A 25302-nucleotide genomic window follows, 5' to 3' on the forward strand; every position below is an offset into this window, starting at 1 on the left:
GGTTGTCACTGAACTTTGAGCACAATGCTGCAGTGTCACCTTTGACCTTTCACCCCTTGAGATAAGCTCAAAATTCTCTTCAAGGTGTTTTTCAACACAACAGTGCTCAAACTCCCCTCCCCCCTTTTTTTTAATAGTCCGCCACTCATTTAATCAGATGCAGGGCCTACCACTTACACTCACATGTTAACTCTGGACACTGGTTGTTGTTGTCATGTTGTTGTCACCTCCCCTTCTACACCGCTGCCCCCAAACTGTCATATGTACTTCCATCTCCGCCCGCGAATGTCTCCCTGTCGGTAAAGTTGATTCATCCTGTCTTCTTTCTCCTTATTTTTGTCCCCTCTGCTCCTCAGCGTATCACCCTCTGTCCACCCCTCCAATCCCTTCTTCCCCATCCCCCTCCTCCCTTACCATCTGTTGACCTCATGCCATTTTGCCCTCCTCCCTCCACTGCTCTCTTTTTCTGCCCATTTGCTCTAACTCTCAACTTTTTCACTTTTCCTAAAATAGAAAGTGGGGGAGAGAGAAACCCAGCAGAGCGACGCCCTTTAGTTGAGCATACAGAGAGAAAGTCACTGTATGAGGTGTGTGTGTACATTTCTGATCCGTATAGTCTGGAGCTCTTGGCCCTCAGAGCAGCCACACCTTATAACTACCCCTCTACTGTAAATGAGTAATTAATACCAAAGTAGTTGGTACCCTGTTAAATTACTGTCTGTATCTGCATGGAAGAGGGTCTCATGACTTTCGTTGAGCGTAATAAAAGCTAGAAAAACTTTAGACTCAAAGCAGACCTGATATGCATACTTGGCCAAAGCGCCATATGCCCCGCAAAAGAAAGTGTGTGTGTGTTTTAACAATGAGTATCAAGTTCAGACCCCCCTCTCCCACCATTTTAAGGAAATATAAGTCACATGACATTCTTGGGGTATGAGTCATTGTCTCCATTTCTTGGTCTCTTCTTTTTGCTGTATTTTTCACTTCTTGTCTTTGTCTTTCTTAATCCCCACATTCTTCCACCCCTGTCTTTCTCTCCTAATTTCCATCTCACTCTCTTGTTCTTTCTTTTCCCTCCATCCCCCATTCGTCTCCCTCCCCCTTTCCTCCAGACAGATTGATTCCAGATGTTACCAAATTCTTCTCCTCTCCCTCCCCCTGTTCTAACCTAAACTCCTCCCTCTTCATCCTGCCTTTCTACTAGAACACATCGTTTTTTTACTGCAACCTTGTTATGTATTGAATGGTGTGGGGTAGTTCTGGTTTCCAAGTGATGCGCTACATTGTTTTTCCACTGATGGTTCCTTGTCAGACTTAAACTCACTCGGGTATACATTGCCAGAGGCATTAGAGACCTGCGTCCTTTCAAATGTTCAGTGTGTCGCATCTTCATCAGTCCTCCACTGTCCAGCCTTTGAAGACTACCAGTGTTTTTACCTCGTGTGTTGCTGAATACAGCACTGTCCGTTCGGCGGCTCTCCCACTTGAATGCGGCGCACTGAGGAGTGTGTTTCCCCAGGGGATGAGGCACGAGGGGGAAATTGGTTCCAGATGAAACAGGAAGTGGATAGGGGGAGACAAAGAGAGGGCTGTTTTATGCAGGAGAGAGAGCCTGGACACTGCTGGGCTGAATAGCATACATCTCACTCCTCTGGCATGGGTCATGTATGCTATAGTCTGTACTGTCCAGACAGCATCACACATCAATCTGTCACTCACTTCTGCTGCTCACTACTTAAACGCTCTCTGTGCCCCGTCAAGTGTTGTCCCTCTATACTTGTTTGATTGACCTCATTCCCCTTTCCTTCCTCTTTCCCCTCCCTGTTTTTGCTCTGCCACTCCCTCCCTCTACCACCACCATGTCTCATTGTGGCGTGGCTGTGGAGCCCCATCCAGGGTTAGTGTAGTAAGCACAGCCAGCACAGCTAGCTTTCTGAGAGGGCATCTCTCCCGTGCTGTCGCCATGGCATCCTGAGTCAGGCCTTTCCCACGATTGGTTGAAAAAATTATAGTAGGGAGGGACCAATTCCCCCAGGAAGCAGGTTGGGGCAGAAGCAGGAGGTTACCTCTGTCTGTTTACAATGAAGAGGCCACGACCACCTTTTTACTACATTACACCAGCACTGGCCTCTCACTGAATGGAAGCTAATGGAGATAATGTATGAATTTATAATGAGTTTCTGACTCTCGTCTTTTAGCACAAGCACAATGGAAACATATTCACCCTTTTTAACACGTGTAGGATGTTCCACCCTCCTTTCCCTGATTGAAAAGGCCGGAGACTTGTTACTCTGCCTCAATTCCCTGCACAGTGTACTGCTAGTATATCAGACGGGATCGCTGGAATCCTCTCTCCTTACTGTTGTCAATATCATTGTTTGGTTTAACTTTCCCCTATTGCTCTATCCCGCCCCCTCTCCCCCGTTCTTTTCCCTCTTACATTGCCATGAACAATGGGTCTTCTGCCAGAGGGAGAGGGAGGGGTGACAGAAATAATCTAATTAGAAGTAATTACAGATCAATTAACCACAACACTAGATTCTGGGGCATGGACAGGGGAAGGGTCCGTTCTTTTTGTTGTTGCGGAGTGCAATTTGTTTTGTCGGCTTAATAAGGACCTGGCCTGGCTGCAGAATGATTCACCAGCTGCTCTAAATGGGTGAGGCAGCGCTCAGGGTCTAAACCAAAAGAGTCATCATGTTAACTTGCATAATCCTTTATGAAATGTGCCACCTTAAGTTCCCTGCTTCTTTCCTGCACCATACGTATTTTCATAAATGTAATGGTCTGTAGGGTATACAGCTAGGGCTGGGAACTGCCAGGGACCTCACGATACAATATTATCACGATACTTAGGTGCCGATACGATATGTATTGCGATTCTATGTGTTGCGATTCCAAACATATTGCTCACCATACGTCTGCTGCAGAGGGACTAGAGAGAGTTTTGATAAAACTGCTGAAAAGAAGCTGGAAAACAAGCTTTGAAGGAAAAATACTGTAGTATTGGTGCAGGTACAGCACACTAGTACAAACATAATATTGCGAAATTGTCAAAATGATGCGATCGGCAAAATGATATCCTGATATTTTACTGTATACATTGTTCCCCCATCACAAGTAACAGCTAGGCTGTTTCTCCTCTGGAGCATATTACTTTGTTAGGGGTGAACACATCACTGCAAAATGTTAGACTCATGTTGAATCACATCACATTTTCCAAACCCTTAACTCTCTCTTTTTATTTTTTAAATATTTTTTTTATAGAACAACGACCCTTTAACCCCAGGTTTCCTTGGATACCCACCTCACAGCCAGGTAAGAGTACCATCTTACTGAAGTCTCCTTTAATTTAGGTATAATTGATGGATGTATGGATTTCATGAAACACGTTATAGTACTATTATAGTACTTCAAAGGCCCAACACGAACATCGCCTACAGAAACTGTGACATTTTCTCTGAATCAATTTGATCTGCCTGTCTGCTGTGCACACTTTTCCACAATCCACATTCCCCTGCTCTCTTTCCCCTTCTTTCTCTTAGTTTATTGTGCTCTCCCTCCATATCGAGTGGTGCAGCAGTCTAAGGCACTGCATCTCAGTGCAAGTTGTGTCATTACAGTCCCTGGTTCGAATCCAGTCTGTGTCCCATCCGTCCGTGATTGGGAGTCCCATAGGGCGGCGTACGATTGGCCCAGCGTCGTCCGGGTTTGGACGGGGTTTTAAATATCGGTTCCAGTAATGAGTACCTTATGTGCACCAGACAGGGCTGTTTCTGACAGTCTCTTATCTTCCTGGGAGCAGCAGCACAGTGATGTGTCTTCTGTCTGTTGTCATTGGTGAGATGTGAGTGCAGGTCTCTGGCAGAGCCACAGGAGGGGGGTGTTGGTCTGCCTGCCTGCCCTCCCACTCCTCTCAACATGATGGATCTCCACAGCTTTATCTCCATTATGTGTTTTTTCCTCCAACGTGCGTTCTTTTACCCCTGCCATCTCCTTTCTTGGGAATGCAGTTCACTCGCTGCTTGTGCTGGAGAGAGGAGGAGGAGGGGTGGATGGATGGAAAGTAGAATAGGCAGGAGAGAGGGAAAGCGAGGGGAGGATAGAGACTGAAGCAAGTGAGCCACCATATTGAAGTTAACCTTTCTGTGGTGAGGTAATATAGACCAGTGGTATTCAAAGTTGGGTCGGGACCCGAAGTGAGGTCACGGGGGAACTTTGGGGTTGCCAAAATATATATTTTTTATAAAAATTAAAGAGTGCCTGGTTTATTGTATAGGACAATATACAAATGTTTTAAAGAAAGATGTTGTTTTTTTAAATACTATTTTATTGAGTAAATGTATTTTGTTTTTCTTTGAATTTTGATAAGAGATGAAAATGGAACTAATTGAAGATTATTTGTTGATAATAATTGTACGATGTTAGATTTGGTGAGAAATCCCTGCAAAAAAAAATGGGGATGCCAGAAATTCTTGCTGAGGGAATTGGGTCCCAGCTGAAGAAGCTTGAATACCATTGGGCTAGAAACGTCTGAAGTAACATGCATTTGGTAAGGTTGTTAAAATAGTTAGGTTCTCATGTGTTTGTTTGGATCATAACTTACTTATTTGATTCAAGACTAGTCAAATATACAACACATGTTTTAAATTATTTAATGCTAGCTATTTCTTAGTGATGTAATCGGGTATACATAGGAGTTGAGCCGGTGGTCATGCAAAGGGTTGGACGAGTTAGTGTAGCTTACCTGCACTCTAGCTGGAGTTCCTATGGGCTATTGTGTGTTGGTTGATTTGGCTGTAGGTTTGGCTGTGTCAATAGGGACAATGTTTATGCATGGTGGCTTAGCCGAAACCCTACATATTTTGGTTTGTCTGGAGGTTGGTAGGGTCCAGTAGTATGAGTCTAGTGCCCCTCCTCATCACGTTTAGGCTACAGAAGCCATGATGATCCTAGTCAGTCAGTATACAGTGACCACACATTGCTGTATCTGCCTCTGATGATATAGAAAATAATACGTTTGACTGTGGGGTCAGTAGTGTGTTGTGCATTTACTGCAGCAAATTCACATCCATACCTAAGGACCACAATGGCTTTATTGTGTTTTCATCCTTTAATTTATATGTATGTATTTTTGTCTCAAATCAAATTTTATTCGTCACATGCTTCGTAAACAACAGGTGTGGACTAACAGTGAACTTTGGGGGCCCTTAATAATTGTTGTATTTTTTTTATTTAACCTTTATTTACTAGGCAAGTCAGTTAAGAACACATTCTTATTTTCAATAATCACTAGTTAACTACACATGGTTGATGATATTACTAGATATTATCTAGCGTGTCCTGCGTTGCATATAATCTGACTGAGCATACAAGTATCTGACTGAGCGGTTGTAGGTAGAAGCAGGCGCGTAAACATTAATTCAAACAGCCCTTTAGTGCGTTTTGCCAGCAGCTCTTTGTTGCGTGTCAAGCATTGCTGTTTATGACTTCAAGCCTATCAACTCCCAAGATGAGGCTGGTGTAACCGAAGTGAAATGGCTAGCGCGCTAATAGCGCTTCAAACGTCACTCGCTCTGAGCCTTCTAGTAGTTGTTCCCCTTGCTCTGCATGGGTAACGCTGTTTCGATGGTGGCTGCTGTCGTTGTGTTGCTGGTTCGAGCCCAGGGAGGAGCGAGGAGAGGGACGGAAGCTGTTACACTGGCAATACTAAAGTGCCTATAAGAACATCCAATAGTCAAAGGTTAATGAAATACAAATGTTATAGAGGGAAATAGTCCTATAATAACTACAACCTAAATCTTCTTACCTGGGAATATTGAAGACTCATGTTAAAAGGAACCACCAGCTTTCATATGTTCTGAGCAAAGAACTGAAACGTTAGCTTTCTTGCATAGCACATATTGCACTTTTACTTTCTTCTCCAACACTTTGTTTTTGCATTATTTAAACCAAATTGAACACGTTTCATTATTTACTTGAGGCTAAATAGATTTTATGGATGTATTATATTAAGTTAAAATAAGTGTTCATTCAGTATTGTTGTAATTGTCATTATTACAAATTTTAAAAAATCTGCCGATTAATCGGTATCAGCTTTTTTGGTCCTCCGATAATCGGTATCGGTGTTGAAAAATCATAATCGGTCGACCTCTAGTTTGGACCATGATAGATCCTTAGTAATGTGGACACCAAGGAACTGAAAGCTTTCAACCCGCTCCACTACAGCCCAGTAGATGTATCCTGTAGTCCACAATCAGCTCCTTTGTGTTGCTGACTTTAAGGGAGAGGTTGTTGTCCAGGCATCACACTCATTATAGGCTGTTTCATCGTCGTCTGTGATCAGGCCTACCACCATCGTGTCATCGGGAAACGTATTGATTGTCTTGGAGTCGTGCGCAGCCACACAGTTGTGGGTGAATGGGGAATACAGGAGGGGACTAAGCACGCACCCCTGATGGGCCCCCATGTTAATGGTAAGCGTGGTGGATGTGTTGTTGCCAACCCTCATCAACTGGGGGTGGTCCGTCAGGATATCCAGGATCCTTAGCTTAGTGATGAGCTTGGAGGGTACTACGGTGTTGAACGCTGAGCTATAGTCAATAAACCACATTCTCACGTAGATGTGTATTTTGTCCAAGTGGAAAAAGATCTGTGGATCTCGTCAGGGTGGTATGTGAATTGGAGTGGATTCAGGATGTCTGGGATCATGGTCTTGACGTGAGCCATGACCAGCCTTTCAAACCATTTCATGGCTACAGATGTGAGTGCTACGAGACGATAGTCATTTAGACAGGTTACCTTGGCATTCTTGAACACAGGGACTCTGGAGGTCTGCTTGAAACAGGTTGGTATTACAGACCAGGTCAGGGATAGGTTGAAAATGTCAGTGACGACACTTGCCAGCTGGTCAGTGCATGTATGCGTCCTGGTAATCCGTCTAGCCTCGCAGCCTTGTGAATGTTAACCTGTTTAAAGGGCTTACTCACATCGGCTACGGAGAGCGTGATCACAGATGTCCGGATCAGCTGGTGCCCTCACGCATGGTTCAGTGCATAGAAGGCATTTATAGCTCGTCTGGTAGGCTCACTTCACTGGGTAGCTCGTGGCTGGGTTTCCCTTTGTAGTCCGTGATAGTTTGCAAGCTCTGCCATATCCGACGAGCATCAGAGCCGGTGTAGTAGGATTCGATCTTAGTCCTGTTTTGACGCTTTTGCCTGTTTGATGGTTTATCGGAGGTTATAGTGGGATTTCTTATGTCTGGGTTAGTGTCCCGCTCCTTGAAAGCGTCAGCTGTAGCCTTTAGCTCAGTGTGGATGTTGCCTATAATCCATTGCTTCTGGTTGGGATATGTACGTACGGTCACTGTGGAGACGTCATCGATGCATTTATTAATGAAGCCAGTGACTGATGTGGTATACTCCTCAATACTATCGGATGAGTTCCGGAATATATTCCTATTTGAGTTTTTGCTTGTGAGCAGGAGTCCGGGGGATAGAGTTATGGTTGCACAGGTTAAATGCTGGTATAAATTGAGGAAGACGGATTTCAGTGTTCCTGCATTAAAATCACCGGCGGCTAGGAGCGCTGCCTCTGGATGAGTATTATTTACTTATGGCTTTATACAGTTTGTTGAGTGCAGTCTTAGTGCCAGCATCGGTTTGTGGTGGTAAATAGACAACTAAGAGAAAATATAGATAAAAAGTGTCTTGGTAAATAGTGTGGTCTGCAGCTTATCATGAGGTATTCTACCTCTCCGGCTGGACCAGCCTGCTACTTTTAATAGTCGAATAAATTCAATCTACTTAATTAGTAGAGCTATGTATTGTTTGTTGGTATGTAGGAATGCATGCATTGGCCTTCAGATTAATATTGCAATATCGATATATAATCCATCATGGATAAGAAAATATTGATCAGGACTATTGCATCAGCACAGAATGCCCATATCAGTGCATCCCTATATGCATGGCCTTATGATGATCTGTGTTTGTGGGTGAGGGGCATTGTTTGAATGTATGTGTGAGAGAGAGTGTGATGGAAATAGCCCTTTGTTTGAAAGCGTGTGTGTGTGTTTGTGTGCCTGCCAGGGTGCACAATAAATATGGCTGTGCATCTGTGTGTTTATCAGTGTGTTCAGTCTGTGTAGTTAATCCTTAGATCATCCCCCATTCATCCTCTCATCCTCCTCACTTACACCCTAATCCCGTCATCCCTCGCTCTTTCCCCCATCCCTTTATCCTTTTATCTCTATCCTGTTATCTCTCGCTCGCATCCACTGCCTCTCTCAGCCTCTCGCTTACCCCTTTCCCACCACCTCCCATCACCTCTTTTGGTCTCTCTCTCCCTCCCTCTCTCCATCTCTCTCTCCCCTCTGTAGTAGCCAACCTCAGCAGATGTCTGCATACTGGCATAGACGTTTTGCAGGCAGGGCAGAAAAGGGGAGAAAAAAACAAGAAGTGCAGGGGAACTGCACTCCTCTCCCATCGAACCCCAACAGTACTGTAGTGTAGGAAATGAAAAAGCGCAATGCAGAGTAATAAATATACATGTTGTGAAGGTGTAGAATTGGGCCGTAGCAGTTTGAAGCTGTTTCCTCTCTGGGTAATGAACATGGGGAGGTGAGGGGGAGCTGCCTGCCTGCCAGCCTAACATGGGGTTGACAAGCTGCCATCCAATAAATAAATGATTAAAAAAAACTGCAATGCAGTGGGTAGCGTTACAGTGTGAAACGGAGCGTCTTCTTCTCAGGGCTGCCAAACAGCAGCTCCTTCCTTCCTAACCTGTCAGTACCTAGCCTGAGAGGGGAGGGGAGGGGAGGGGATGGAGAGACTGATGGATAGGAGGGACCCAGCCAGGCTCACAGAGAGGGAAAGTTTGAAGGGGGATGGAACATGCAGAAGCCATGACCGAGCAGAGCAGGAGCGGTAGTGTGAGTGAGAAGTGACACACGTCGGAGGAAGAAGAGAAGAGACACGAGCTGTAAGAGGAGAACTGACAAGGGGCAAACAGCGAAGAGGGGGAGAGTGACAAGGACACAAGGCTTGCGTGGTGCTAAGGCAAGGGGGAACACTGGCGGAGAGCGAGGGAGAATTTGAATCTGAGAGAGACGTGGACAGAAGGTGCTTCCCGGCGGATGGTAACAGACCACATTCAGAGCGGAATAGAGAGAGAGAGACTCTTCCTTCCCGTGCAGACAATGATGGGGCTGTACTATCCTGCGGTGTTGCCGGTGAGTTCGTTCCTGTCATAGCCAGTTCTCTGTACATTCCTATCCAGAATAGCAGGTTTAGACCTGGAACAACTAAAGAACAAAATGCTTTGCTCTTTTCTATGTTTTGAAATAATATGCAGTTGATTCGACTGATGTTTACCTAGCTAGTTTTGATACGTTGCATAAGGCAAGGCCTCAGATTACTGCGTGGAGTTATACTGTTGTTTCTCTTCTACCACAAACACATGCACATAGCCTACACATTGAGGAACGCTCAGTGTTTTGTGACTAGTATTATGTAAGGTAACTTGTTTTTTATCATTCAAATATGTAGATGTGTTACTGGCAGCAAGAGGGGTTAACTGTGTACATGTTCTAATGAGCCTGCTGCCCCAACATGTTCTGTGGTCCTGGCTGTGCTTCAGGGCCTCAAGGAGGTCCAGGCTTCTGCAAATGGCTCTGTAAATTAGCAGTGTTGAGCTGTGTGTATGTCGCACGTTGCGGCCATGCCGACTGTACAGAACATCATGTTAGTCCAGGGGGTGCGGTGGGGGGCTGCTGGAATGAGAAGGGGGTGCTACAGCAATTCTTTGTTGTCTTCCCAGCTGTCTTGCTGTTTAACCCCCTCACCCCTTTCTGAGTGAAAGAGACAGGTGCCAAGAAACAGTTGTGACTCCTTCCCCTCAATCCTTCTCTGTTGGTATGACCCAGCCTCCCCTTTCCTCCCGCCACAATACTGGATGGGGTGCTGTGAGGTTCTGTGCTCTGGGTGCTGATTGGACAGTTAGCAGCAGGAATCTCCCCAAGTGCTTTTAACTCCAGCACATGCAGGAGCTCGACCCTCCCCTCTCTCCCATTTCTCTGCTGTTTCTCTTTCCTCAGGCATCAGCAGCTGTTACCTAAACATGTTTTTCTCCTCAAAGGGCTAGGGCAGCCAAATGGGGGATGTTATTTTTTTTTGGGGGGGGGGGGGGTTCAAGTGTGAATGGATTTTAAAGGTGTCACCAATCATCCACTGTCCCATGCGATCGGTGAGAAGTGAGGTTAAGAAAATACCTTCTCTTAGTTGATATATTTAAAGTGTATGCGTGTGAGTGCATTAGGGTTATAAATGCTGTTTGCTACCCCATCAATTTAACTTACAGCTTTGCTATTAAGCAACCAAGCAAGGTGCAAACACAGCAACCAACCATATGAATGCCGGGTTCTGAGAAATGGCGTGATGGTGGTGTATTTTACTGCCTCACCTCCATTACTGCAGCACCCTGCTTGGTTTAGAGAGGGAAGGCAGGGATTGAAAGTATTTTGCGGAGCCCCACCCAAGTGTTAGCCCCCAGGGGTACGAGACTTACCTGCTGCTTCACATTTGCACCAACCAAACTGCTGCAGAACTGGCAGACAGTATTAGAGCACTAATGCACTCTGAGACTGTCTCCACAACAGGCTTACTGCTGCCCCTCACCCTGCCCATCTAAACCTGCAGTACTGACAATCCAGCTGGCTCAAGGGACGTGCAGAAAAGCATTGAGCTTTGAATAGACAGCACAGCAAGTATGTTAATTTGCACACATGCACTATTGTGACTGACAGAAACCATGGCCAGTTCTGCTGCAGTGCAGTGTTGAGTCTCAGAGGCTCCTTAAGCCCCTTCCCCCACTATCGGCTGACGGAGCTGGTTCAGTTCAATGGACACATGGCGCAGCAACGTTTATTCTCTTGTCTTCTTCTCTGGGCTGAAAGAGAAGAAATCCTCACTAGTGTTGGTGGCTGACTCAATCAAATATTGTGAGGAAACTTTAACAGCGATTAGGCATGGATGTTAATCCTCCCAAATACACTGATTCGTCCCCCTACAGCAGGCTAGGTCTTAGGGTGCTGGGTTGTTTCCCTCTGCAATTATCTGCCTAGAGCAGCGTTTCATAGAGAGACCGAAGGATTAGGAGGGTCATGTCAGTGAACTTGGCAAAGGTTAAGTGTCAGGGAGGAGGTTTGCTCCTCCACCATACCAGACATCTTTCAGAGTTTTGGGACCGTGTATGGCCACCATGGTGTTGGTGCCGTAGTGGACGTGGCTCACGTTGGGCCGTCTGTAGGAGTATATAATGGGGAGGCTGCTGAGGGAAGTCTTTTTAAAGATGTCCTGTGAGACGGGTCCAGCCGGGCTTTCAGAATCAGTGTGGTACGGCTGAACCTCCAACTGCCCTTGCATGGTCCCGTCCTTCATGGCCAACAACAACTTCTGATCTCTTTGGTGTGTTTATGTCATATTGACTGAGTCAGTGAATACAATAGCCTGTACTACCATCGGACCTTTAGAAACTGAACAACTCTTTTGTTAAGAGTCTAATGCTCTGTTACCCTTAAATGCAATGCCATGTGTTATTTTGCTTGTGGTGCCTGTAGGGTTTAAGCCAATTAGCTGTTAATGTACCGTGGAGGGATAGGCTGTATATTATTGTGTCGTGATTTTCATTGGTTGACAACCCTGAAGGAGTGACAGGGTTTCAGTACTGCGGCGCCCTTACATGGAGATGGGAGGCGGCTACAGCGTTATGCTTGACTGGCTCTTGGGATCCGTGGGTCACGTTTCATAGCGGCGGTGGCTTTGACTGACTTGGGGGAGGCGGGGCGGAGGTAGAAACCCTCGTCTGGATTTCATCAAGCGAGGAGGGAGAAAGAAGGAGAGGGAAAGCATATCTATTTCTTCAGCTGCAGAAAAAGGAAGAGGAGCGTACTACTGCATTGGAGAGAGAGGGGGGAAGAGGCGGCATATTTAATGCAAAGCAATGCGTCACAGTAGGCTGTAGATTAGTTTAATAGTGGTTATTCATTCATGATACACGGATTGGGATTAGAGTAACTAGCAGGTTAAAAAGATTACTGTAGTCTACTAACACTCTTCACTGACTGTCTACTGTACTGTGCAACTGAATTCAAATTATTTCATTACGCTGCAGTCACTGCACACATTTTAACACATGCACTCTCGCAACGTTCGCTGAATATTTTGACCCACATTTGCAAGCCCTCTCTCTCCCCCCCGGTCCTCTTGGTGTATGGAAAAACCTATGGTGTCTCAGGTAACACTTCTGTACTACCGCTGTCGAGTGTGTAGAGAAAGAGGGATGCAGAGTTTAGCCTATCGTAATTCAGATGGTGCATTTAATACTGTGTTATACGTTCATGCAGAACAGTAAATCTGAAGTTATTTAGAAAGGGTACCTTGTGGTCAAATGAGATTTGTTATGCTTTGACTATTTTATATTCATTCCTGCGTTGCCTTTGAACATCACCTAGTAGCTTACTAGTGAGTTATGATATATATGATATTGTTTACAAATATACATGTGAAATATTATACAACATGACTGTACAACCCCCTCTGTCTCTTGAAATTTGTAAACAATTTGATCATTCCGTTTCCGTTTGTAATACAATGTTTTTCCACATGAGTTCATTCTTTCCTTTTTGCAACACAGAATTACTCCTTTTTTATAATAGCCTCTCTCTCTCTCCATCTCTCTCTTCTCTCCCTCTCCTCTCTCTCTTCTCTCCCTCACCTCTCTCCCCCTCCTCTTTCTCTTCTCTCCCTCACATCTCTCTCTTCTCTTCTCTCCCTCTCCTCTCTCTCTTCTCTCCCTCACCTCTCTCCCTCTCCTCTTTCTCTTCTCTCCCTCACATCTCTCTTCTCTTCCTCCCCTCTCTCTCTCTCTCTCTCTCTCTTCTCTATCTCTTCTCTCGCTCTCTGCTCTGTGTGTGAAATACTGCCATTTAGGGCAGTGTTACTGTTGCCTCTCAGTGAGTGTGGCAGGAATGTCCCGTTGACAAATGGGTTGAGTACTACCAGCCCTCAGCCAGTACCTTCTCTCTACTATTTAGCTGTGTCCATCCTTCAGTGGATACCAGTGAGTAGCCTAAATATCCATTCCAGTACTCACATGATCGAGATACTGTACTGTTAGAAACACCCACTTCGCTTCCACCCCACCCCCATCCTCTGAGCCTCCAACACAGATTTGGATTTGGTCACTGTGACTCAGATGATGGGGAGCACCCTTTACTGCCTGGTTCCAGACTTCTACATGTTTATGGATGACACGTATTTACAGGAGGAAGGAGTCTTTGATTCCCTACAATTAACCTATTTGTAATCCTCCTTCATTTAATCATCCTCCCCGTTTTATGCAGGACTTATGTGCTATTGTTATTATTAAGTTAATGACATTGCAATGAATGCAGTATGCAGTCAGCCTCATAAGCGATTCATATGGACCAGAATACATCAGGAGAGGCTGGGGGAATATAGCAGTAGAACACTTTTTCCACCCTGTTCTGAATTAAACCTACTTTTGTTGCCCTCGTTATCTTGGAGGCACAGAACCGAGAGCTCAGTCCTCCTTATCAAGTGGAGGGGATTTAACAGTAGCCGGGACGGTTCTTTCCACTGTCGTTTCAAGATGAGAAGTCTGCAGTCTCTGGGATTAGTGAATCCTCATTTGCTTTACTGCCCCGCAACTTAGTTTCCCTGGTAATTAAAAAGGCTGTCTGGAGCCTGGGTGTCGCCTCGCCCAGGCCTGGCTGGCCGGCTGACTGACTGGCCCGTTTTAATGGTATTGGATGCTGTCATCACGCCTGGAAGGCCACGAAGCAGTTTCATGGCCCGAAACAAAATGGCACCCCCCCATTCCTCCCTCCCTACAAGCTTTGCTCTTTCTGAACACAGTTGGGGTGTTTTTGAAGTTATTACAGGATGTCCTTGAGTGTGTGACTGAGGAGTGCTATATCACAGTGTCACCATACCACAACACATAACTGACACCTTTTTTAAAATTGTGACCGGCCGGCGCTACAATCCATTACCGGGCTTATCATGAAGACCGTATAGTAACAGTGCTGTGGCAATGGCCTGGAGCCGTCTCCCAACTCAACTGGTTCTGATATGAATTCATATCAAGTGTAACTAAAAAGGATAACGGTATCTGTTCACGGGGTATAACAGGTACTCATTGTTGTAAATATTCTCTGGATATGTGTGTACATGGATTGTGAGCAGGCTTGTGTAGCAATGTGTGTATCAGATTTTGTGATTTGTCAATAATAGATGTGGTTGCAGTGAATATTTCATGGTAGGCTGACTGAAACGCTCTGCTGTCAGAGATATGGAGAGAGAGAGAGTAGGAGGGAGGGTGAAATTGAAGCTGTGTTTTTAACCCGCGTTCTAGTCTCTCCCTGCCCTCCGTCTGCACAGTACAGTACAGTAATGCCTACTAGTATTAACCCTGTCTTCTCCTCTGTCAGGGTTCTCAAGATTCAACGGGGGGCCAGGAGGGGCTGGTGCCCCCGCCCTTCTCAGCGTTCCCTCCACCACCCCCTCCGCAGAACGGCCTGGGGACAGAGTTTGGTGGTGCTTTGTTTGGTGCTGGTGGGCAGGGGCCTTCGGATTCAGGGGCTGGAACAAATGGCTCAGCCACCACATCCAACATCTTACCCACCCCGGTCAGTGTTATGGTTGGTTTTGTTGTTAGGCTCACTCTGCATTTGTCCCGACAATGATCAAGATTACTTGGATCATTCCATTTATCAGCCTTTCCCTCTTTCTCTCCTCTCCCCCAGCAGACAGAAGTGTCCCCAGGTCAGGTAGATGGAGTGGGGCAGTGCGTGGCAGTAGAATTAGCAGGAGTATCCGGGGCTGACTCCGCAGAGGCCAAAGGAACCCCAAAACGACTTCACGTCTCCAACATCCCCTTCCGCTTCCGAGACCCTGACCTCAGGCAGATGTTTGGGGTAAGAATCTGGGAACTTCCTTGCTGCACTTTGAGATGAGGAGTAAATCAGTTTAACCCTCCTGTTGTTTAATTGATGGTTGGTGTCAGAGTGGGTGTTGAGAAGAACAAAGGGCCAGACAGTCACAAAGGGAGGAACACTCATGTCCTTTGATGTACTCTATCACAGGGCCATGAGAGCCACAGAGAAGTAGTCAGTAGTTAGTGAACGAGTGAGGTATGGAAGGCGTGTACTTACAAAGGGATAGAAAAATAGACAATAGAAGGTAGTTTGATTGAATTTATTTTGGTACAATACTGCCTCCTAGTGTGCTGCAGGTGTAGTTCACCCCTGATTGTCAATTAATTACACTGAGGACATAAAGTTGACTTTTTGTTTGTATTCTAATTTCTTGTGTTTTGTTTATTTTCAGCAATTTGGGAAGATTATTGATGTTGAGATCATTTTCAATGAGAGGGGCTCAAAGGTGAGTGAGATGGTAAACATGTCCTCAGTCCCACCGCTGTGGACATTATGATGAAAAAGTAAAGTGTTGACTGTGTCTCAATGCTACATTTTCCACACACTCTGTGTCCTACTGACCTGCACTGATAGTATAAACAATAGGGTAGTATTATGGTTTTAAAGAACTCCAGGCCACTATTGAACGTCTGAAACTAGATTGAAAGTAAGTCAAAATTATACTGGACCTATATATTTTCTAATAACTGCAAATAGATTTTGAAAAGCAAATCGGTCCCATGAAAATCTGTGCGGCCCTCCGTTGAATTTCGACATTCCGTTTGCCCAACCCTTCCCTAATCAGTAACCACCGTATCAGTTCTAGAACAAACAGTATAAACCAGTGATTACAACTGTGTACCTGTTCAGTAAATGTGTAATGAAATGAGTAAAACTAGCTAAATCGAAGGGTTTTGATTTTCTATAGAACAACTGGTCTGTTTCTTCCACCCCTCTCCTTACGCTGTCTTTGTGGTGCTGTCTTTGTGGCCCTCTGTCTGTCTACCCCAGGGCTTTGGCTTTGTCACGTTTGAGACCAGCGCCGACGCAGAGAAAGCCCGGGAAAGGCTTCACGGCACGCTAGTGGAAGGTCGCAAGATAGAGGTAATTTAACCCATCTCCTCCTCCTACCATCGTTCCTCTGCCTGTACACTGATTCCGCTAGCTGCCATCCTTTTCCACTGACATGCTCTGATGTGGTCTCTGCTGGTACCCCCCAGATGGTTTGCTGCCTTTTTTCGGAGCGTTTGTCTTGTTTCCTGGTTCATTTGGGGTCGGGGGAGAGTTGAAACCTCAAGGCATGCTGGGAAGTTTTCGCTCTCTAAATCGTTTAGGTCTCGGTTCTGTCTTGCACCATTTCTTATTTCTTATTATAGCTTCCACTGCTTTGATTTCAAAATACAATCTAAATCATCTTTCTCTGTTGCTGGAACCGCGGGACATTAGGAGAACGTGATGAGACGATGATGCATGGCCGATTGTAGCCAGGTTGATCATATCTTAGTTCCTAGTCTAGAATGCCCCCCCTCCCCTCCCCTGTGCTGCAAAGTGGTAGTGACAAGCTTATGTCTCCTGGCCTCCAGCATGCAGCACAGTGCTCTCCTCTCCATCTGTAAAATAACTACGCCATATCCTTGATATTAAGCTCCCTCCTTTCACTATCATTTTTTTTAAGAAGCTTTGGCTCGTATGTGACTGTTTCAGGGTTGGGGAGAAGCTGAGAAGATGCATGTTTTTCTTTGACATATTGTCCGTTTGCGTGCCAGTGATATCCTGCCCATCTCTGGAGCAGATCTATTTTAAGCCAGGTTCTTAGCCAATCACAATTCTGCATGGGCTCCTGCCTCCTTGCTGTGGTTAACTGTGGTAGTTGTGTCCTGCATGATGGTGATGGCTGGACCCGCTTGGGTTTCATCTGTCAGCTCTCAAACATCTGGTTCTGAATGCCACCTGCATCCAATGGTCTGTAAAACCCTACATTTCACCTTCAGTCAATCAGCAAGTTGAATGGATACTGATGGAGCCCAATGAAAACCCACATCAGTTAAACTTCTATAAATCAGCAACCTATTTGTTTGGCCCTGGTGATTCAGTAACCTCTGTGTCTGTAGTCTCTGGAGTATCTTCTTGTTTCATGCATGATCGTTATCACTTTAATTGTAAGGAAGTTTCTCTCTCTCTCTCTTCGCCTTTTGTCATTGCTGCATGTGTGACAGTAGTTTCACTCTCTGAAGCTGTGGCCAGGCCTTTGTAATCTGCATGGGGTCAACAGGAGTGTCTGTCATCAGGTTTGTCTGTGTTTGACTAGTGCATGGGATAGAACAGCCGTACAGACTAAGGGCAAATAAAGGTTGTTCTGTATTTATACACTCATTTAACACCAGAGGAAAAGCCCAGCATTCCTTTGAGGCACTGCTATGTGACGATTCTTCTCTCTCCTAGAAGTTGTTTGCAACCCTAGCTTAGTCATTGGTCATATAATTTACGTTGTTTTTTAACTGGCTGTTATTCTAACAAATGTGAAGACGCTAATTTAAAACTGGCTAAGCTTAGAGGCAATGTTCTGACATGAGGAATGTTTAGATGTGTTAATGGTCCCGTACTAGGCTAGGCTTAGATTACACATTGTTTTGCTTAAAATACTACCGTAGTATGTCTTTCAGTTTCCTAACACATTGTCTTGCTTAGGAAACTCTGAAAGATATACCATGGTAGTATTTTACCAGATTGTTTTTGAAATCAGGAGTGTGTATATTCTGTTTGCTGTCCTTTTGCATGGGATTTATTGGAAGTATGTGTGCATGATAATACTATGGTGTTGTAACATGGCTGTCACTGCAGCGCTAGTGATGACAGTCTGGGATTTCTTGCATGTCTTTTATATCGGCTATTTTGTTAAGACTAGATGATTTTTGGTGATAGTGATGTGGACTTTTGGTTGTTTAGCATGACATCTTCTCAAAGTTGAAAATGCCTTACTACTTTTATGAAGGTCTGTTTATCCATAAAACAGAAAAAGGCAATAATTGATTGGAATCAATATTTTATTTCATGTTGTTGACTAGTCTGTCAGTGCATGGGAATCTGTAGCGAATGTTCTCCTAGCTAGTCTGTTTGGAACCCTAAGTGTGCATGGCTGTTGGTTCTACACAGAGTGTAGTATTGATCTCTGCGGTGGCCTATTCTATTACATCGAAGTGTACTTCTTTTTGTCTGGAATAAAACTCTGCGCTTTGAAGAAGTCAGTTTCCCGTGCGCGTCCAATGTACCCATGTAAGTGGTCCGATTCACTTGTCTTCCTGCTGTTTGTGTCTCCACTCCACACGACGGTGTGTGTCTAAGTCTGCACACACACCATGCATCTCCTCCATCAGTCCGTGTTTGTTTGTGTCCTCTTCATGTCAAAGGGTATTCCACAAAAAGCACTCAAACTAAAGACATTGACATCACCACCCATAGACCAGGGCGCTCCTACCCTGCTCCTGGAGAGCTACCCTCCTGTAGGTTTTCACTCCAACCCTGCTCCTGGAGAGCTACCCTCCTGTAGGTTTTCACTCCAACCCCAGTTGCGATGTACCTGATTCAGCCTTTCAACCAGGTAATTATTAGAATCGAGTGTGCTAGATAACCTACAGGACGGTATCTCTCCAGGAACAGGGTTGGAGTGAAAACCTACAGGACGGTATCTCTCCAGGAACAGGGTTGGAGTGAAAACCTACAGGACGGTATCTCTCCAGGAACAGGGTTGGAGTGAAAACCTACAGGACGGTATCTCTCCAGGAACAGGGTTGGAGAGCCCTCCCATAGACGCTTAATCAATCTCCAGGCAGTAACAATTATATGCCATCAAGCAACTCATCACACTGATGTTTTGAAAGTGACATTTAAGACATTTGACTGTGGGATACCCCGACATTTGACTGTGGGATACCCCGACATTTGACTGTGGGATACCCCGACATTTGACTGGGATACCCCGACATTTGACTGGGATACCCCGACATTTGACTGGGATACCCCGACATTTGACTGGGATACCCCGACATTTGACTGGGATACCCCGACATTTGACTGGGATACCCCGACATTTGACTGGGATACCCCGATATTTGACTGTGGGATACCCCGACATTTGACTGGGATACCCCGACATTTGACTGGGATACCCCGACATTTGACTGTGGGATACCCCGACATTTGACGGATAAATCCCTTTAAGTCTTGTCACCGTGCTGTCACACCACAGTTCCCACCCTGAGGTACTGTAGTAGTAACAGCGTATTGAATGTGTAGGTGTGTCTCTCTTACCGCATGCCGCTCTTGTTGATGTGTTGGTGTGATGGGAAGTGAGTGCTCCGTGGCGCAGAGTTTTAGACAGACATTAGATGCAGTAGAATATGAAGGTGCAGTCTATCACCCAATTATGGTAATGAGAACGAGCAACGTCTCGTCTCCTGGTGCTCTTGAGTCTGCATGCATCTCATCAGACACAGGGTCGCAGGGAGGAGAGCTCCTCACTCAGAGACCAACCATGTCACCACTGCATGAGCCTGAGTCTCTGACTCAAGATAGAGCTGGGTGTGATAATGACTAACTTACTGGGACTGTTCATCTGATCCTGCATGGCTGATCCGTTCTCATTCAGTGATAGATGTACGCAACACTACTGCAGGTGGCAAACCACTCACAGCCTCCATTTGAAACAGTTCTGTCTGTCTTTTAAAGAAAAGGGTCATGTTCTTCAAGAAAGCCAATCAGACTGGATGTTTAATCCTGACATTCCACCTCGGCATCAACCTCATTGAAAGGCATTGATTTGGATCCTTTTTCAACACCAGCTCTTTCACTTGAGCTTTAGATGTGAATTGGCTCAAATCAAAAGAAGGCTGTGATCACTCTGCTCCCCAGAACTGTATTACTGCTCTAAATGGGCTGTTTGTGATAAACTGGGCTTAGCTTTGGATTTAGTCATGGTTGTTGCTTGTTTCAGATACTTTGCATGATTGACAGAGAAAAAGAGGTGAACTTGTGAATGGATTGGTGTGGTTGTGTGTGTTTATGTGAGAGGAGGGCAAATGAAAAGGGGACAGGGAGTATGAACTGTTCCTTTACCACTCCTCTCTCTTTCTCCCAGACCACAGGCTGCTCCCTCTCTCTCTCTCTCCTTCACTCTCTCTCTCTCTCCTTCACTCTCCCTCTCTCTCTCCTTCAAGCTCCCATTCTCTCCAAGCCAGTCAAGTTTGTCTTCCTTTGTTTCTCCACTGTTATGTCTTTCCCTGTGTGACACTCCCCAGTCCTCTGTCCCTGTGTGACACTCCCCAGTCCTCACCCTCTTGTCTTGTATATGTGCACCTGTGTGTGTAATACGTCTCATTGTATGTCCTTTCACATGTTATATTTTCGTCTTTAGTCCCTTACTTACCCCATCCTTCTTTCTTTTTATCTTTATTTTTTTAAATTCTAATGTTATTTTGTTGTGATTCGTAGCGGAACTAAATGTTCCAAAGTAATTTCTTTATACAATTCCCCCCCTCTGCAGATCAAAATATGAATCCTGCCAACGTCGCTTTTACTAAGAATCATTTTACGCTACAATTCACTTAAGTATTTCTACTGCCACTCTTGACTGTGGGAGACATATTTTCAGTCGCAATTAAGCCAATCTCTTAATATAAAAGTGGTCGACCTGGTTTTTGTGTCTCTTACTCCTCTCTTATGACCACTATAATTTACATACGTTGAAAGAAGCACCCCTCCAGTCCATGTGTCTCTCTAGAAATGGAAAGACGCTCATGCATTGAGCAGAAACTAATTTTGGATGATTTTTCTCTCTCAAAAACTGTATCACTGCTTTCAACTATTATCCCCATTTTATTTCACATTGGGGGGATTTTAATTTTAATTTATTGGGTTGTTTGTTGGTTTATTTATTTGTTATTATATTTTTTCTGTTTCCCTGATGACTTCTATGTGTGTTGTCAGTCTCCACGGTAACCACTCGCGTGTCCTCACGCTGTTTCTTCGGCAACGGTAAGTTGTGTATAAATGACAATCGCTGATCTGACCCCAACCCCTCCCTTGAAAAAGGCACTAGATGCAAAATCACACATTGTTTTGAATATTCCTAAAGGAACCTTTAATTTGGTAGTTCCAATCTGTCAATTAGCTTATTGGCAGTAGATGCTGGGAGCAAGACGTACAGTAGTTGCATGCTTTAGATATGTCCACAGCATCTTTGTATATTACAAATCAATTTGAAGTATTGTAGCCTAGCATTGTTCTGATCTCCCAGCTATCTAGAGTATAAGTCCCTTTTATGATGGGGCCTGTATTGATAGGGAAGGTAGCAGTGACGAGGCGCACACACACACACACATATAGACAGACACAGAAACACAGCCCATTGACAGCCTGGTCCAACTAGTAATAATAATGGATCCACCCCCCTCCCCTCCTCTCATTAACACCTCCCGGAATGTCCAAGTTTAATCATACTCCTCTTTGCAATGACATGGCTTACCAGAACCCATTTGATTAATACTTCATTGTATGTATATTTTTCCTAATGAATTGTTATCCCCAGTAATGACAATAACCCATGGCTCTCTGGGAAGCTCCTGTTCAATTGTGTTATCATCCATTCAGCCGCTTCAGTCAGTGTTAGTTAAGGGGGAAATAAATCTGTCATAACTTTTGGGAATAACTTTTCTTTGTCTCCAGTGTTGGATGGGTTTCAGATTCATTGGGTGGGCCTGTGTAAAGGTGCAATATGCAGAAATCGCTTTGCCATTTCCTGGTTGGTAAAATTCTAATAGTTAGCCTAATTTCTGTTTATGTGACAAACAAGTGACCTATAGTGTAGAGAGTCATTGTACCGTTTAAACCGCTGTGAAATATATTTTCAATAACGGAAAAATATTGTATTTTCAGCTGTTTGAAGTAGAGGTTGACCGATTTATGATTTTTCAACGCCGATACCGATTTTTGGAGGACCAAAAAAAGCAGATACCGATTAATCGGCCGATTTTTTTATTTATTTTTTATTTATTTATTTATTTTTATTTTTTTTTATATTATTTTTTGTTATTATTTTTGTATTATTTTATATATATATAATATATATATATATTTGTAATAATGATGATTACAACGATACTGAATTAACACTTTTATTTTAACTTAATATAATACATCTATTTAGTCTCAAATAAATAATGAAACATGTTCAATTTGGTTTAAATAATGCAAAAACACAGTTTTGGAGAAGAAAGTATAAGTGCAAAATGTGACAAATAACAAAGCTAACGTTTAAGTTCCTTGCTCAGAACATGAGAACATATGAAAGCTGGTGGTTCAGTATTCCCAGTTAAGATGTTTTAGGTTGTAGTTATTATAGGAATTATGACGCGTCAACTATTTCTCTCTATACCATTTGTATTTCATATACCTTTGACTATTGGATGTTGTTTTTGTTTTTTACCCCCTTTTTTCTCCCCAATTTCGTGGTATCCAATTGGTAGTAGTTACAGTCTTGTCTCATCGCTGCAACTCCCGTACGGACTCGGGAGAGGCGAAGGTCGAGAGCCGCGCGTCCACCGAAACACAACCCAACCTAGCCGCACTGCTTCTTGACACAATACACATCCAAGCCGGAAGCCAGCCGCACCAATGTGTCGGAGGAAACACTGTACACCTGGCGACCTGGTCAGCGGGCACTGCGCCCGGCCCACCACAGGAGTCGCAAGTGCGCGATGAGACAAGGATATCCCTGCCGGTCTAACCCGGACGACGCTGGGCATTTTTCCAAAAAACGTCCGGAATCTCTTTCTAAAGACTGTTGACATCTAGTGGAAGCCCTAGGAACTGCAATCAGGGACGATTTTGCCTTATTATAAAAGTGCCAGCCATTGTAATCAGTGGTATGCTGAATTTATTTATTTATTTTATTTATTTTATGGTTTGTCCTCGGGGTTTCACATGCCATTTCAGTTCTGTTATACTCACAGACATTGTTTTTACAGTTTTATAAACTTTAGAGTGTTTTCTATCCAAATCTACTAAATCTACTATCTACTAAATGCATATTCTAGCTTCTGGGCCTGAGTAGCAGGCAGTTTACTTTGGGCACGCTTTTCATCCGGACGTCAAAATACCGCCCCCTATCCCAAAGAAGTTAAGAATGGGAAGCATAGAAATGGTGCACATGGAACAGATCTACCTTTTCTTAGACTTGCTTTCATTGAGAATGACAGATCTATAACTCGCATTTCTATGTTAATTTGGTCCGGTCGCCCAAAAAGTTACAAATTGCAGTTTTAAATCCTAATGCACAACATGTGGATTGCAGTTTTAAATCCTAATGCACAACATTCAAGCACACAGAAAGTAGTACAGAAATTACAGTTACCAATTTCAAACACGACCCATCAGTTATGCTGATTGGAAAGTACAATCATCGCTGCAAGTTGCACTTGCACATAGAATGGTAATTCTCACTCGCGTGGTGGAGGACATGATTAGAACACAGCATTGCTTCCTACAACATGGTGTGTTTTTCCATAGAGATCCGATTCAATTACTAGAGGAGCTATTTCATAAGCCCTCAAAGTTCCAGAATGGGTTTAAAATGGTGCCCATATTGGTCAGGGAGAAATCCAAACCAGTCTAATTGGAATTAATGGCTAAGGCATAATCCAGATTTAAAATTAAAGTAATGCATGTGATATATCAGAAATTGTGTAATCAAATTATTGTCAACCTAAAATATTGTGATATAATTATAAATACAGTTTAAAGGTTTATACCAATTTTCCGTATAAATAGCCTCTAAAATATATGTTTGTAAACCATACATGTTAAAAATGTTTGTTTTCATGGGAATTTGAGTGCCATTATATGATGTAATAGCAGTACTTGACTGACTAACACAATCAATGGGGGCCCCCGGGCTCTAATTCGACCTTGATTACTAGAAGTTTGGATAACTGGCTGCTAGACTAACTTACCAATCTAAAACATGTTAGCTGACATGGGCTAATTTGACTGACATAAGATGAAAACACAACAACATTTTGAAATTGCACCTTCTGTATTCTGCTTCGTAATAGTAAATTGTGACCCCGACTGAGCCCCCCCCCCCCCCCCCCCCCCCAACTCCCTGACCAAAATGGCTGACCTTTATCCAATCGTAAAAATATTCATGTCAATTCTAGTATTCTAATTCCTAATTCTATGTGTTTTTCTGTGTTCAAAATGTGAAAGTATACTGCGCTAAAGTGTATATGCTTATGTATTTCACATTTTGAAACTTCAGGGAGAATCACTCATGGAAACCGATAGATTAACACAGGGGCACAGGCATTTGTGAGGTGGACACAGGCCCACCCACTGGGGAACCAGGCCCTGCCAGACCCACCCAATCAGATTGGATTGGTCCTGCAGGCCCACCCACCAATTTCTGTCTACGCCCCTGCATTAACAAAAGGTACAAGATTTATGTTCATTCAGCAGTCATCATAAGTACAGTGCCTTGCGAAAGTATTCGGCCCCTTTGAACTTTGTGACCTTTTGCCACATTTCAGGCTTCAAACATAAATATATAAAACTGTATTTTTTTGTGAAGAATCAACAACAAGTGGGACACAATCATGAAGTGGAACGACATTTATTGGATATTTCAAACTTTTTTAACAAATCAAAAACTGAAAAATTGGGCGTGCAAAATTATTCAGCCCCCTTAAGTTAATACTTTGTAGCGCCACCTTTTGCTGCGATTACAGCTGTAAGTAGCTTGGGGTATGTCTCCATCAGTTTTGCACATCGAGAGACTGACATTTTTTTCCATTCCTCCTTGCAAAACAGCTCGAGCTCAGTGAGGTTGGATGGAGAGCATTTGTGAACAGCAGTTTTCAGTTCTTTCCACAGATTCTCGATTGGATTCATGTCTGGACTTTGACTTGGCCATTCTAACACCTGGATATATTTATTATTGAACCATTCCATTGTAGATTTTGCTTTATGTTTTGGATCATTGTCTTGTTGGAAGACAAATCTCCGTCCCAGTCTCAGGTCTTTTGCAGACATCAGGTTTTCTTCCAGAATGGTCCTGTATTTGGCTCCATCCATCTTCCCATCAATTTGAACCATCTTCCCTGTCCCTGCTGAAGAAAAGCAGGCCCAAACCATGATGCTGCCACCACCATGTTTGACAGTGGGGATGGTGTGTTCAGGGTGATGAGCTGTGTTGCTTTTACGCCAAACATAACGTTTTGCATTGTTGCCAAAAAGTTCAATTTTGGTTTCAT

At 44.1% G+C, this 25302-nt stretch overlaps 1 protein-coding gene across 9 annotated transcripts in view; it reads left to right on the plus strand.

The window, feature by feature from the left end:
- LOC110538324 (RNA binding protein fox-1 homolog 2) overlaps positions 1-25302 on the plus strand; it is a 38570-nt gene that overhangs the window by 2947 nt on the left and 10321 nt on the right. For all 9 annotated transcript variants that reach the window (XR_005035140.1, XR_005035139.1, XM_036938504.1 and 6 more), the window contains exons 2-6: positions 3268-3318; positions 14513-14722; positions 14828-14998; positions 15411-15464; positions 16010-16102. Coding sequence is in view for 7 of the 9 variants with exons in the window: in XM_036938504.1 (XP_036794399.1) it covers positions 3268-3318; positions 14513-14722; positions 14828-14998; positions 15411-15464; positions 16010-16102 (579 nt within the window). In the remaining 2 variants the exon portion in view is untranslated. The remainder of the gene's footprint in view (positions 1-3267; positions 3319-14512; positions 14723-14827; positions 14999-15410; positions 15465-16009; positions 16103-25302) is intronic.

The sequence above is a fragment of the Oncorhynchus mykiss genome, chromosome 12, assembly GCF_013265735.2.
Source record: "Oncorhynchus mykiss isolate Arlee chromosome 12, USDA_OmykA_1.1, whole genome shotgun sequence".
In the NCBI taxonomy this organism is placed as follows: domain Eukaryota; kingdom Metazoa; phylum Chordata; class Actinopteri; order Salmoniformes; family Salmonidae; genus Oncorhynchus; species Oncorhynchus mykiss.